This window comes from Chrysoperla carnea, chromosome 3 (assembly GCF_905475395.1).
Source record: "Chrysoperla carnea chromosome 3, inChrCarn1.1, whole genome shotgun sequence".
Classification (NCBI taxonomy): domain Eukaryota; kingdom Metazoa; phylum Arthropoda; class Insecta; order Neuroptera; family Chrysopidae; genus Chrysoperla; species Chrysoperla carnea.
Window position 1 is genome coordinate 6,787,358 of NC_058339.1, and position 15,971 is coordinate 6,803,328.

Genomic DNA, 15,971 nt, shown 5'->3' on the forward strand with positions numbered 1-15,971 from the left:
CAAATTTAGTAGGATTACATACTTGGTTGATCCAAATTGGATAAAATTTGGATGAAAAACATTTTCGTTAAAAAATAAAAACAAAAAATTTGACTAAATTTACTTACGTTATTCGATTGTTTAAATGGAAGAAAAATTTGCTTACCTGAAAATAAAGAATAAATAAAATTAAAAAATTGTATATAAGAATAAAGTTACAGAATATCAAAGACGCATATTGCCCTTGATTCACACTACATCGAACATAATCGACGTATGCCAGCATTCATACTTTTTTTTTCATTAAAATCATATATTTAATAATTTAATTTTCTTTGTATTTAATTTCATAGCTGCGGATTAATAAAATTATTTAAAAAAATATTTACTTTAGAAAATAAAATTACATCTTTTCATAAGTTGCAAAATAAAAACCGTTGTATTATTTGATAAGAATAGTGTATGTATATATCTAAAGAAATTTTCTCTTTCTATGAGAAAGTGAGGAAAAGTACAAAAATGTCTCTTTTATCTGTCCTGTCAATTTATTTTTATAATTCATTACTCGGTTTTCAATGTCAATCTTTATATAACTAACTAGCATTAACATGCGACATAAATTACTTTTATATATCTTGCAAAACAATTTTATTTTGTAAACAAATAAATGATTTCCCATGTGCGGTAGTGTCACTAAAATGCAACTCCAAACTTGTTTCATATAAATTACACTAAGCAAATAAAATTTGTTTTTTTTTCCAAGTTTTTATTACAACCCGTTTTTGAGATATTTGTCCCTAAATAATGGAAAAAACCTCTTTTTTCTTACATTGGAAGTCATATTACTCTTAAGATGTAAATATTTTCCTCAAAACAATTAATGAATGCTATCATAAACATCATTACCCTTTAAACGCTATTTCGAATTTTTCCTATTTTTTTAGCCAAGAAATCTAAAAGTATGGCAATGGTTCGTTTCTCTCCGCGAAATCATGTTACAAAACACGTATGTTTCAAGTACTGTGTCTTGAAAATCTTATCTGGCATCAAAATTCCAAGGGATAATCTTTTAAATCTTGCCACTCCTAGTGTATCTCTAGGAATCCCCTAAAGATGATAGCATTTAGTTTTTCATTACCCGACTGCGCAAAGGAATAGTAAGGTGTTTATATGTATCTATGCGTGTTCCTTTGTGGCACACTAGACACCAAACACGTAGGCTGACTTTAATGCTTCTTACGTCAATGGATTTGTTTTAATCTTGCCCGGGTCACAGAAGATATGGCAGTAATAAAAATTCAATATGGCGATCACCAGACGCATAATGTGTAAAATACAAAAAATGAAAATCGGCGAACTATGTTAAGTGGGATATCATTAAAAAGTTATTAAATAGACAAATCCATTGACGTAAGAATCATTAAAATCGGCTCAAGTATTTGGTCTCTAGAGCTCCACAAAGGACGAAGCATAAATACATACAAAGGCTGAAAATGGAAGTCAACGAACTATGTTAAGTGGGGTATCATTTAAAAAATCAATAAACCCGACTTCGTTAAATAAAAACTGGAAAGAAAAAACAAGTCCAGTAGTTCACATAGCGTTCATAGCAGACGACACTCATTAAAACCTAGACCGAATCAAATATTCCCCATAATGACTGTTTAAATAGTTTTTTTTTTCTGTTCAGTTATTATTTTTTAAATTTATTGATCGTAGTTCTCTCAGGAAAATGACCAATAATTGTCGGTTTTATGTGAGAACCCTAGAATAAGACTTCCTAATTAAGTGTTATCAAAAATAAAAGATAATACCTAATAATAATAAATAAGATGTTAAAGTAAAATGATGAAAATATTTCCGTATTTGATTAATATTGTTATAATTTTGATAAAAAGATGCACACTAGATAATATTATTCACACACTGATGCTTTCCATCAAAGAATTTAAAAATATTATTAAATAATGCTAATTAACCTTGTTTTCGCTTAATGAACATTTGATTTTTATTCTTGTTGATTTTTTTTTTTTTTAGAAATTAACTAATTAATAATTAATTAAAATTGCATATATTAAAATATAATTAAGTTTTCTTGAAAAAAATAAATAAACAACATAATATTTAATTCAATTAAGTAAACAAATAAGAATCTTATCTAAATTAGTGCAGTAGTTTGATAATAAAATAAGTAGTAAAATATTCCGGAAATAGTAATACAATGAAAGTAACTTGGGTGAAAATTGGGGACCAGGTTGATATCTGGAATCGAAGTTTGAAACGATGTTATCACTCGATGCTTATAAAAAACACTGGGCCATTCTCAACAATTAATATCCACATTTAAATCAATGTTAGCCCGATTGTAATTACTGTAACGTTGCTTATAAATTTTCAGGAGAGACAAAAATTGCATATTTCTTTTGACATTCTTCAGAAAATTACACTTAACTTAACGAAAACAATCATTAATAAAGCTAATAGTGGGGTTAATCTACCGGATTTTGATAATCAATTCGGAAAAATTTGGGAAAAGCCTAATTGTTTTTAATTCTTTGTAAAAAAGAATGAAAAGTTTTTCGGTTGTCTTGCTTCAATATTTGTAGCAGTTATAGTTTTGGATTATGCGAGGTAAGAGTATATAAGCTTGTACTGATATAAGATATAATTTTTATATATACTATACCATTCAGCTGTTTCTCATAGAATATATACTGTGTACAATAAGTTGTTTAAAATTCTACGACTATAATTAGTTCTCTTACAATCACAATACTCTTACGAGAACCATTATCAATATTTGAAAAAAATGATACAAACCTCTTTATAAAATCAAGAGATTCTTAATTTTTATCTTCGGATCATTTTTAATTATGTAAAACATTTTTATGGTTTTTACAATGACAATAATTTTACTGTTTACGTATTATGTGAAACTCATAAAAGGAGAACTTGTGAGAAATTAATTGTTTTTTTTTGTATGATTTTTCTGAATAATGTGAACTTGATTTGTTGATATTTTCTTTTTATAGTAAGAGAAAGTATTATATTTTATAATCATGTATTTGTAATATTTAATTGATTGAATTTTTAATTAAAATAATTTATGTCTCATTTATTATTATGTATATTATATTATAAAAGTTATAAAAGAAGCCGATGGGTTTTTATTTTATCTGTCTGAGCTCTGAGAGATGAACAAATTTTTAATTCAACTATTCATGCTAATGAGAAATTACTTTTAAGGGTATAATCTGTATACATAATACTTGTGAGATCTTCCCATATAAAAAACTGCCAACCAAGTATTGGGAAAATCATTTTGCCCTACGATACTCGGTGTTTTAAAATAAAATTATAACGATAATGTGCTTAAACTGTTCGTTAAATAAACGGAATACAAAAAAACTACAGTAATTTAAAACAAAACTGTTCAGTCATTCTAAAAACAACTATGGAAGACCAAACTCGTACTTGAAACATAGCTAAGAACCCTCACCATTAAATTATCTTTCAAACGAAATAAAAAAATCAATATCGGTTCATCCGTTTCGGCGTTAGGATGCCACAGATAGACAGACAGACAGATTCACACACACACACATAGCGATCAAACTTTGACACCCCTAATCACCAACTGAGTGTTGTATGTGTTCACAGCTTGGTGGTACAATATAGACAAAAATTATACCTCATTTCACTACAATTTCATATAATCCTATCGCGAATATGTTCAATAAATTTTGGACGATATTGTAGCAACATAGAAATAAGCAAGAGTTGATTTTTCAAATAACTCCAGGTCAAACATGTATATAATTCTCTTAGCTCGACAAATTTAAATTAAATGGGAAAAGTTAATTTAATAGAATACTTATCAAATTAAAATGTTAAAATGGCGTATACTTTTATTTTAAAACTATTACTCTCGGAAGTTTAGAGATGCTATTCTTAAAAGTAAATAAAATCCTTTTATGAATCGAATCAAGAAGTTGATAACACTCTCTCCACTGATCATACAAGTAAGTATTAACTTAAAAACTATAATGTAATAATTATAATAATAAATAAAAATATAAAAAAAAATTAAATTTTTCATATTTGCTTTCACTTATTTATATTATTATTATTATTATTAGTTTTAGTTATGTGCATTTGTTATTTATAAAAATACAGATTTTATTAAAAAATATACCCAATTAATTTTATTTTATTCATTATTCAAATTATAATTGTTAATTAAAACAACAGATTACATTATGTTTTTATTTTAATTCATATGTTATGAAGAAGCAATCAAAAACAGTGTTCTTTGCTGTCATTTTAATTGTAGACCGCGGCATAAGCCTATAATGATACAAAATTTGTTAATAAAGAAAAATGAAGTTTTAACTGTGGCGCGAGTTTCGAATTTATGGAAACCGAGTTTTGAGATTTCTGCGTTCTTCTACGAATTTCTTTGAATGACGTTATATTGTTAAAAGGTACACGGTAAGAAATGCATGGCGTTTATTACAATGCTGGTATGATATAGAGACTCAAAAAGTATCTCCATAATATATCTCGTTATTAACAATATTGTATGGTATAAAAAACTTTGGCTACATTTAAATATAGTAAGTTCAACTCGACAATAATATGGTCTTGAATCCCATACTACATTGCAGATGTCGCAATACTACTTGTTTTTCCCGCTATGATTTTTGACGCGTTTATCAATACGCATTATTGAACTACGATCCTATTCAGTATAGATGTATACGCTATGTTTGTTGTCACACTACTCGTCACTCGTATATTTTTTAAAACTAATTTGTCATTTTAATTAATTACGCTTGTATGTCATAAGTAGAGAACATTAAATACGAGAACAGTGGCTTGTTCTCGTATTTAATGAATTAGCGGCCAGAGTTCGAAAAATCATTTTTAGTGTGTAACCAAAACATGTTCTATTGATTAGATTTGATTTTTATCGAAAGATAAAAGCCTTAACAGTATAAAAATGGTACGAACTATAAAATGACACTTCTTAATGGAAAACCCTATATTAATATTTTTTTAAATTATCAATGTAAAACAAAAAAGAAGATTAATTAAGAAATTGTGCATGTTATAAAGATTCAAAGAGAAAGCACTTTATGTGAAATGTATTCAATTTGTTCATATTAATAAACTATTTATTTAATAACATTTAAATTCTAATTAATTTGATTAATTAACAATTAATGGAGTACATATTTAATAAATAATACAAATGTTAATTGTAAGCAATCGATTTATTTATAGAAGTATTAATTTATTGGTGCTGGTGAAGATAAAAAAAGATGAATTAAAATTGAATTAAATAATACGTTTAATGTCTCTTTTATTGAGTACTTATCACTTTAATTAAGTTATATAGAATTGGAAACATAAAAAGCCTACATTGTCCATTTTTATTGAAGGAATCTGCCAACGATATTAGTATAAATCGATAAGTTTGTTTGGTAAAAAAATATTTCTGTTTAATCATTTTTAAGTGAGTATAATTAACATAATACTCGTTTAGAGATCGAAAATCAGGAGAATAACTACGATTTAATAAGTTTTTTTCTTTAATATATAAAGGCAATAACAAAAACATGAATTAAATTTTTTAAACTGGCTTAGCTAATGCTATAATCCCATTAACAATTATTCACATAAAGTACAATGCAACAACAACAAAAAAATCATAAAGTTATAACAATGATTTGTCCAAATATCATTTGATATGTGCGTTTATGCAATTTATAATACAGAAAAGTGTATAAAGTTGCCTATACAATAAAAAATATTGAGTTTCTAATGTAATCGTTTATTATAAATACTTTGTAATAGCAAAGGTTTCACTAAAAAGTTCCGCTTTAAACCATATACAATTTTTAAGGATAATTTTCTGAAGCCAATGAAAAAAATCACTAGTCAATACACCCAGCAAACAAGTTTTTCGTAGGAAAAAGGTTCGTTTATTCATATACTTGAAATCTTTTAAATTACAAAGTATTTATAATAAACAATTACTTTAGAAACTCAATGTTTTTATTGTATAGGCAACTTCATACACTGTGTTGTATTATAAATTACATAAGCGCACATATCAATTGATATTTGAAGAAATGAATACATTGTTATAACTTCAAATGCTTTTTGTAGTTTTATTTGTCATAGAAGTAAAAACACTACGCAAACAATTTTTTCGTAAGAACCAAAAAATTCTAAGTTTATTAATAGTACTATGTTCCAAATTGTTGTTGAACTAAAGCGCTACAACTAATCCAAATTCCTAAATTCCAAATTGAATCTTTAATTAAAGATTACAAAAAATCATCAATATGCTCTGATATTTTCCTGTTATAATTAGTTTTCATTTGAGTAACTTTTTTATATTAGTTTTATTCAAATAACACCAAAGGACTTAGAGGTCTATCCTGTATCCCAGTTTTCATCTGCTCTCTAATTTAGGGACATCACAAAGATTGAGTTTGGATATAGAGGACGACGTATGGTAGTCGTTCACACCATATGTTTTGTGATTATCAGTTTTAATTTTTTTAATGAACAATTGTTAATATTCTCATAAGTAAACAATTATTTTTATTGCATTAATTAACTAAAACAATTGTCTTTTCTTTGTGAATAATTAAAGAAAATTACTAACTTATTATAATGAATAATATAGGCAAAGATTTATCTGGAACATCCAAGAAAATAATATAGATATCCCATGAGTACAATTCATGTCAGTGGGCATAAGTGGGCGTGTTCTATTATTAAAAAAAAAAAAAAGGCGGTATGAAAAATTTATGGGGACCAAATCTAAACGACAAATTCAAAATTCATAAAATAAACTAATATATTATTTCACAAGATTTTTAGAATTTTACGAACCGATTAAATCAATTATTTTATGGTTTCAGATTGAATTAATTACCAGGTACATTTCCTGTAGAAAACTGGTTACCCGTGAGGTCGCAAATTAGACGCAAACTATATATAGTATGTATTATATAGGAATATCAATTATATGTGTGTGACATGTGTGCATGTGTGGCTATCTAAGAGTAGATATCTTTCTATATTTTACATGACGTATAAAAACAAACGATTGGGTCATCAACACTGTCTATACATGGTATTTCAACAATTAACTCAATCAATTGCTTGTTTTCACTTATTTTTCAATAATTTTAATTTGACGTTTAATGTAATCTGTCATATTTTGGATAAAAATAATAATTTATTGCACATTTTAAAAGATAAAATTGCTACGATCGATGCAGTTTAACCCTCCCCCCAACATATCGTTTGCTCTTGACCTCATTTAAAAAAACTAATACTAAATACATTAAATCGTATAATGTTTATGTTATAAATTAATGAATTTAGTCTGTAGTAATATTTTATTAAAACCATATTAATTTAATTTATATTAATTAAAAAAACATGTAAACATTTTTATTTTTTTTTTGTAAATAATGTTTTAAATGAGTGAAATGAATTTTATTTTATTTTTTTTATTTAATTGGAATTTAAAGTTCACAATAATAAATTAGTTTTCTATTTTATTTTCTTTTAGACTAGACACATAAGCCTGACTGATATTGCAGTTAAGTAATGTTGTCTATTCCATCCGATTCCATTATAAGATGGATATCATTAATTTTTATGAGATTTCCAGTTCATTTCAATCAAAATAAAAAAATAAATTTATAATAATGTTTTATTATAAACATACACACAATTTACACATTACTCGTGTTTTAATATGTCTGAGGTCTGAGCAGAAACATTCATTCTTTGATTACACATTTACTGATTATGCATTATAATAGGGGCTTAAAGTATAGAAGGTTTTTTGGCCATGAGTGGTATAATCAAATAAATTATTTCTATAGCGTGTTTTTTGCTGTCTATATGATATCTTTCTTATTCCTTTATCCAGGTCCGTAACTAGGGTGTGGCAAAGAAGGCACTAGCCACCGACGCATAAGAAAAAAGGCACAAAACAAAACGTATGTTTTATACGTAAAGCAAACATAAAATCATAAAATTAACTTATTTTTATCAGCTGTGATGTCTGTTTAACGCTAGTTATAATTTATGTGCTTAATTCTGGGACCACGACTCCTCATTCTTAAAACCAATTAGAGCTAAATTAAAATTAATTATTAAAATTTAAATTTTTTGGATTCTGATGACGTCATAAAGTTGGAAAATTTGATTTTTTTGATAGCACAGGCAAATTTGATCCTATCTTATCGGAATTTTTTTTGAAACCCACTAATTTTGGGTCATTCTTTTTAGCTGTGATGTCAGTTTTTCGCTACCTATCGCTTATGTGCCGAATTCCGGAACCAGGGCTCTATATTCTTGAAACACATTATAGCTAGGTTAATTTTGGCCATAAATTTGAAAAGTATGGCCCAAATATAGTAGGATTACATACTTTGTTTATTAAAATTGGATAAAATTTGGATGTGATAGAGCAAAATTAAATTTTTTGGATTCTGATGACGTCATAAAGTTAAAAAATTCTATTTTTTTGATAATACAGGCAAAATTTGATCCGATTTTAATGGAATTTTTTTTGAAACCCACTTATTTTGGGTCATTCTTTTTAGCTGTGATGTCAGTTTTTCGCTAGCTATCGCTTATGTGCCGAATTCCGGAACCAGGGCTCTATATTCTTGAAACATATTATAGCTAGGTTAATTATGCCTACAAATTTGAAAAGTATGGCCCAAATATAGTAGGATTACATACATGGTTTATTAAAATTGGATAAAATTTGGATGTGATAGAGCAAAATTAAATTTTTTGGATTCTGATGACGTCATAAAGTTCAAAAATTCTATTTTCTTGATAGCACAGGCAAATCTGATCCGATCATATTGGAATTTTTTTTGAAGCCCACTAATTTTGGGTTATTCTTTCCAGCTGTGATGTCAGTTTTTCGCTAGCTATCACTTATGTGCTTAATTCCGTGACCAGGACTCCACATTCTTAAAACCTATTAGTCAACGTTATAATGTCTGTTGTATATATAACACACATATAATTCTATTTATTGAGTGTTATAATGGAAGAGTTAATTTCATTTAAAATATATAAAATACATAATAAATTTAATAAAAGTGTTAGTCTGCGGTGATAATGGACTGAGCTAACGCTAACTCAATATATTTTGTATAGTTGTAATTGTACAAGTAATAAATCAATAATTGAATTGAAAACATGATTCGATAGTTAATTTATTAAAATAAAAAAGTTCGATTCAAATATGTGAAGTATTTATATATATGTTATCATATATATGGGTTCCATACGAACTTAATGTTATATACAGATCGTTTTCAAAAGCTTTTTTCATAGAGAATTGATAATGTTAATCAATACGAATGTTGAATGCATTGGAAATATTTGGTTGTGTTTTTACATTTCAACCCAAAAGCAAATATACTCGGTAGATGGGGTAGTTTTGATCCAAAAAGTATAAAAATCAGGTAAATTTAATGATTGGATGCCGAGTTTCTGAGATATCGCAATATTTGGATCGATTTTAGTCCGTATCTCAAAAACTATTCGATCAGTCCACAAATGCACTCGATTTTTGTATTTTTTGGGTCAAAAATACCCTATATATTGAGTTTCATTAAATTTTTTATTGACGTCCCCGTTTGAAAAAATCAAGAAAAACGCAAAAAATTTTGTTTTGGAATTTGATGAAACTCGATGGATGGGGAAATTTTGATCCAAAAAGTATAAAAATCAGATTAATTTAATGATTGGACTTATAGAAAATTACAATGTCAGCGAGTATAATGGACAGAACTTCATTTTCAAAAAAGTTAGAAAAATTAAAATCCATAAAATTGTGAACAAAAGAGGGGATAAGTGAGAGCTATCACGTGATAGTCTTTGTTTTCAAAAGGAGCTATTGCCCAGCAAAGCGGGCGGGTATCTGCTAGTAACATTTTTTTGTACATTAACGTTTCAACTATAATTCTTACTAAATTAACAATTGTTTATAAAGAAAGAACAAAAAAAAAATGTAAAATCTCATTTGTGCGTTTAAAATTAAAATAATAAGAGAAAAAACAGTAATTGGTACATACCCTTAGTGATGTTATTATTTGTGGCGGCGACGGAATTTGTAGAACTTGTTGTCTTAACGCCGGCGCCATTATATAATACGCGTGACTGGCGTGTAAATCGTTTTGACGATGCATCATTATTTGATGTTGTCCGTGGTGACGACGTTAAAGGCGGACTTTTTTTAGCTGTAACAAAAAAAATAAGAAACCATAATTAAAACAACAATTTTAGTTTATATCTCGGGAACCGTTCTTCCTATCGTTAAATGAACTCGTTTTTTGATTTTTTTGGGTCAAATTTACTATAGTAACTAAGTTTTATCAAATTCCGAGGCAAAAAAATTTTCTCAATTTTTTCGATTTTTTTGAAGGGATTTTTTTTTTTTTTTAATTTTTTTTTTTCCTTAAGAAAAATGTCAAAAAATCGAAAAAAATTTATTATTTTCAATTTCGATAAAACTCAATATTTAAGGTAATTTTAACCCAAAAAATTCAAAAATCGCGTTTATTTGACGATTAGAAGTATAGTTTCGGAAATAAAGCTATAATCGGATCGATTTTTGTTCATATCTCAGAAACCATTCTTCCTATTATAATATGAATACGATTTTTGAATTTTTTGGGTCGAATTTACCGTAGAAACTAAGTTTTATCGAATTCTGAAGCAAAAAAATTTTCCCGATTTTTTCGATTTTTTTGAAGGGGTAAGTTTTGATAATAATCAATATTTAAGGTCATTTTGATCCAAAAAAATTCACAATTCACACTACCTATTAAGCCGAATGATATAAACTTTTTTGTATCCGGCATTTATTTGAATAATAATTTTCGACCCAAAAATTTAAATCTAAAATACTTTAGATTTTGGTACGTCGTTACATTTCGTGTTACAATTAACTTGAATATATTTTTAATAATCAACAATTGTCATCAATATTACACAAGTCTAGACTATATCAACACAACAATATGGGTTTTTTCTGTGAATCTTATTCTGTTGTGATTACTTTCTTATTATTAAAGAGCCATCTACATTTATTCATTCAAACATAGAGTAAAGGTTTATGTCTTTACTTTTTTTTATTACAAGTACATATCTCCATCTGTATTTTAATTCAAACATTACAATAGGAAACATCATCTTCAAGAAATGGAAATAGTGTTCAAAAATCAGATATGTACACCACGCGACTTCCAGGTACGCTATATTTATGTATACGATATTTCTAATAACGTATACTTTTCGAAATCGTTACAAAATAGAAATACTAAAGATTATTATAAAACAAAAATTAATCAAGGAAAAACATAGATGAGAGAAGATACCCAAGTATATTTTGCAACCGTGTTAAATCCAAACTTTCAAATGATTTTTTAACCCCCGAGTAAAAAATAAGGGTGTTTATTTGTTTGACCGCTATGTGTGTTTCTATTTTTTTTTTAAAGTAATTTAATGGAAAGTGTTCTTAACTGTGTCATTCAAGTTTTAGTTTAGGATTTCGTACCCGAAACAACTAAAAAAAGGCTATGCTCTTCAAAATCGATTCAGTTAACAGAAGGCTATAAGAAAAAAAGTAATTTATTAGAGATGTGTTCTTAGATATGTTTCAAATTCGAGTTTAGCGTTTCGTACCAAAAAAATTTTTCGGGGTGTTTCTTTCGTTTTGTGAATTTCACTTGTGAGTAATGGTCACTCGAGAGCTATAATTCTAAGATAAATACTAGGATAAAAGTCTTCGACTAAGTACTTTTCAGCCGAATATTATAGCAGATACTATAAAAGGTAGGGAGTAGAGAAGTTTAAATCAAAAAATTTTCATAAGGTTCTTCATCCCTAACAATTACCTTTAATTAATATGAGTGTGACTTAATATAATTATGCGATGTTTGCGCGTTCAAAAACCCATGACTAAATACTCATACATATGAGAATTCGTGTAAATATATTTTCGCGTGAAATAATTAAATTTAATTTTATCATAAAAAAAGACGGTTCCAATCATAATAATTAGTAGCTGATTAAAAGTAATTTATAATAATTATTCATTACTTTAGAATATTATGAAAATAGAGGTGAAAGTAATTAGTAAATTACATGCATATCTAACTACTTTCGCTTACAATATTTTTTATAAGATTGCAGTTTTAAACAACAACAAAAATACGTTTCAACTAGCATTAAAATTTATGGACTGTAACGACTTTAAGGGTTTGTTCACTCTTACATTTTATTAAATGTTTAAATATCTATGAGCTTGTTAGTCTCTATGGATCTTTTTTTTAACTTTTTCCTATGTCAAATTACACGGTCTAAAAATGTACCACTCCGGAAAAAAAACAAATTAGAGAAATAATTTTAACATTTAATTTTTTTTCATTATGTAATTTGTATATCATATCTGTAATAAAATTGCCTACAAATAAAAATAAAGTAAATTTCTATTGATATTATATATTAAGGTTGTAAAAGAAAATCATATACCCATGCCCTTACAACCAGATGTAGCAAGTTTTAATCTCTTGGCTACCAATATCTTATTAATATCTACCACATATTTTGGCTAGATAAAAGACGTTTTTGACTGTGTTATGTTATCTAATCCAAAATACAATATCGCTTCATGAAGCTGACTTATTGACTGACTGGTTCATTTATAAAAAATCTAAGAGACTTCTAGACATGATAGAAAAATGTGGTTTTCACCATTCGACGCGGAATTGTTTGAAACTTTAGGAAAAACTACAATTATTTCATCTCCTACTCCTTGAAAATGGGAAAAACACCAGCAGATTTATATACGTGCTTGATTATTGACAACAATATTTGATATGAAGAAATATACCCAACTTGGTGGATACAAAAATTGATAGTTCAACAGAATCGTTAATCTTTAATATTTCGATAAGCGCTCAATAGAAATCGTATAATGTTAATTAGTTACATGTGCGACGACCTTGATTTTTGTTGCATGTAATTGTGATCTTTATAATTGAAACAGTTTCCAAAAGAAACGTTCCTTTATTAGAATTACTTAACAATGTGACATCCTTTGAACTAAATAACTGGAGATAAATTAGTCAAAAGTATAGAATACACAAATAATCATTTTTTGAAGGGTTTTTCAGGAGTGAAAAGAATAAAAAATTACAAATTTTAAAAATAATAGAAACAAATAATGAAATTTGATAATTATACTGAAAGGGGGAGGTTCCCTACATACTTGTGTAAACCTGGTAGTACATCCATTATAAAAAAGTATTAAAAATAATTGGTAAAGACTAATTATTATGATTACAACTTTCCATAGATTATTTTTTTAAAAAAAGTTTTATACTTAAAATAAAATCTTGATTTTTAGTACATTAATCATTTTTTCTGTTTGACATGCAACCAATCAAATGTGATATGTGTGCTTTTTACGTGAGATGCTGTAGTGGCGCCAATCATTCAATTTATTTAGAGAAGCATCAAGCATCATAGAATTTAATAATTATTATGTCTGTATTACATAAGATATTAGTTAGATACTAAATAATACATCACGTAACTCCCATAATTATCTATACACGTTTTTTGTTCAGAATAATTTTACTAAAGTTACAACTACAATTTTAAGGATGTATGAGAGTGTGGGTTCAAGTAATTTTAGGTAAACAAAAATATATACCATGTGTTTAATTTACATCTTGGCATAAGTATCTTTCACAAGTATGACAGAGTACATGAGTTAAGCAATGCGTGTTAGAAAGAGGTCCTATAGGTGTTATACGTTTCTTCGTAAGTATTATACATAGTTAAGCTGTACGATGATTATACTGCTGCTGTATACAACTCAACGCGTATTGAAGCTACATTCAACTCATATCAAGAAAACATACCTATAACACCTCTTTCTTTTACGCATTACTAAATGTATTCATACGTACTCTATCATACTCGTGGGTGATGTACTATGCCAAGATGTAAATTAAACAATCAGTATATATTTTCAATTTTGATAGTGAGATATGTTATAACTTGACGATATAAGATGAGAAGTAAAAAATTTTTCGATATCTGGCGTAATTTTCAAAATATTGAATTAATCAGCGTTCGATGTTTCGAAAACCAAGGCAAATATCGAAAAAAAAATTTCTTCTTTTTCTTATAGGGGCTAGTTTAAAAGCTACACTGACCTACGTCAGAAGAGGGTGGCAATGCCACATTCTTACAATGTCGTAATCTCAGTGTTTCAGAAAATACCAAATGAAAATGACTTCTTGGTTTGATAATAAAAAAACTACATTTGGAAAGGCTACATGGAAAGAAACTGGAATTGAGTCACGTAGTTTATGGACGCTACCTTAGTTATGAGATATCGAAGGTTTCTAAATTTTCTCGAAGGTTTCGCCAATGGATTAATAAACATAACAGAAGTAAAATAAAAATCATGACATACACAAAAAAAATTCACCGCTAATGAAGAACAAACATTAAAAGAAATTAATATTATCTCACAAACATGAATCAAATACTATAAATTGTAGAACATATACATAAATATATATCTCTTGTTCTCAACTTTGAAATGTGTTTTTAAAATTATTTTTATACCATGTATATATGAAATATATCATGGTATATTAAGTTTAGTCCCAAGTTTGTAACCCAGGTTATTTCCAAGTTAGTCCCCAGTTTGCAATTATTAATATTTAAGGTCATTTTGACCCAAAAATTTCAAAAATCGGGTTTATTTGACAATTAGAAGCATAGTTTCTGAAATAAAGCTATAATTAGATCGATTTTCGTTTATATCTCGGAAAATATTTTTCCTATCGTTAAATGAACTCGATTTTTGAATTTTTTGGGTCAAGTTTACCTTAAAAACTAAGCTTTATCGAATTCCGAGGCAAAAAATTTTTCTCGATTTTTCCGATTTTTTTAAAGGGGTATTTTTTTAAAGAAAAATATCGAAAAAAGTTTGTTATTTCCGATTTCAATTATAATCAATATTTAAGTTCATTTTGACCCACAAAATTCAAAAATCGGGTTCATTTGACGATTAGAACTATAATTTCTGTAATAAAACTATAATTGGATCGATTTTAGTTTATAAAGCGGAAATCGTTCTTCCTATCGTTAAATAAACTCGATTTTTGAAACTTAATTTTATCGAATTCCAAGGCAAAAAGGATGCATGTGTCACATGTACCTATACTCTATGTCATTAAAAACGCTCGAATTAAAACATTCTAAGTGTTACTATTATAACATAACATATGATGAGTACGCTTAGATGGTTTTAACTGTTGTGATTTTTATGGAATCAAGTATAGGTATGTATGTCTAATGTGACAGAGTATTCAACACTGTATATACATGGTATTTAACAATTAATTCAGTCAATTATTTGTTTTCACTTGTTTATAGTAATTTCAATTAAGTAGATAATACTTCTTGGATATATTGAAAAATGTAACAAAGATCTGATAAGAACATTTTTAATGAAGGTATTTATTGTATTCTTAAGGTTCTTAAGGTGTGTTTGGTTTTAAAACTACGAGTATTTAAATCATTTTATTTCATTTATAAATCACGAATGATATGAAATAAATTTTGCGAAACAATAAAAATTTATAATTCAAGGTTATATGTTTCGTAGTTTTATAATTATCAGTGTGCAACACAAATTTTTAACAGAAGCATGTGATTACTTTTTGAAAGATTCTTGACGTGCTTGATACGAACTGCTTCAGCACGTCACTTGTTTTTTTCCAAAATTCGAAGTCGTATATCTCTAATGAAAAATTATTTCTCACAGAAACATTTACGCCATCGGTAAATACCATTCATTCTCCTTCAAAAGCCATTTTGAATTTTTCCAAAATCTTTTTCCA

The 15,971-nt window shown here is 27.3% G+C and overlaps 1 protein-coding gene across 1 annotated transcript in view; it reads right to left on the reverse strand.

The window, feature by feature from the left end:
- The window catches only part of LOC123294568, a 190,754-nt gene that overhangs the window by 53,679 nt on the left and 121,104 nt on the right, over nucleotides 1–15,971 (reverse strand). The window contains exon 6 of the mRNA XM_044875640.1: nucleotides 10,116–10,280. Within this exon, the coding sequence (XP_044731575.1) occupies nucleotides 10,116–10,280 (165 nt within the window). The remainder of the gene's footprint in view (nucleotides 1–10,115; nucleotides 10,281–15,971) is intronic.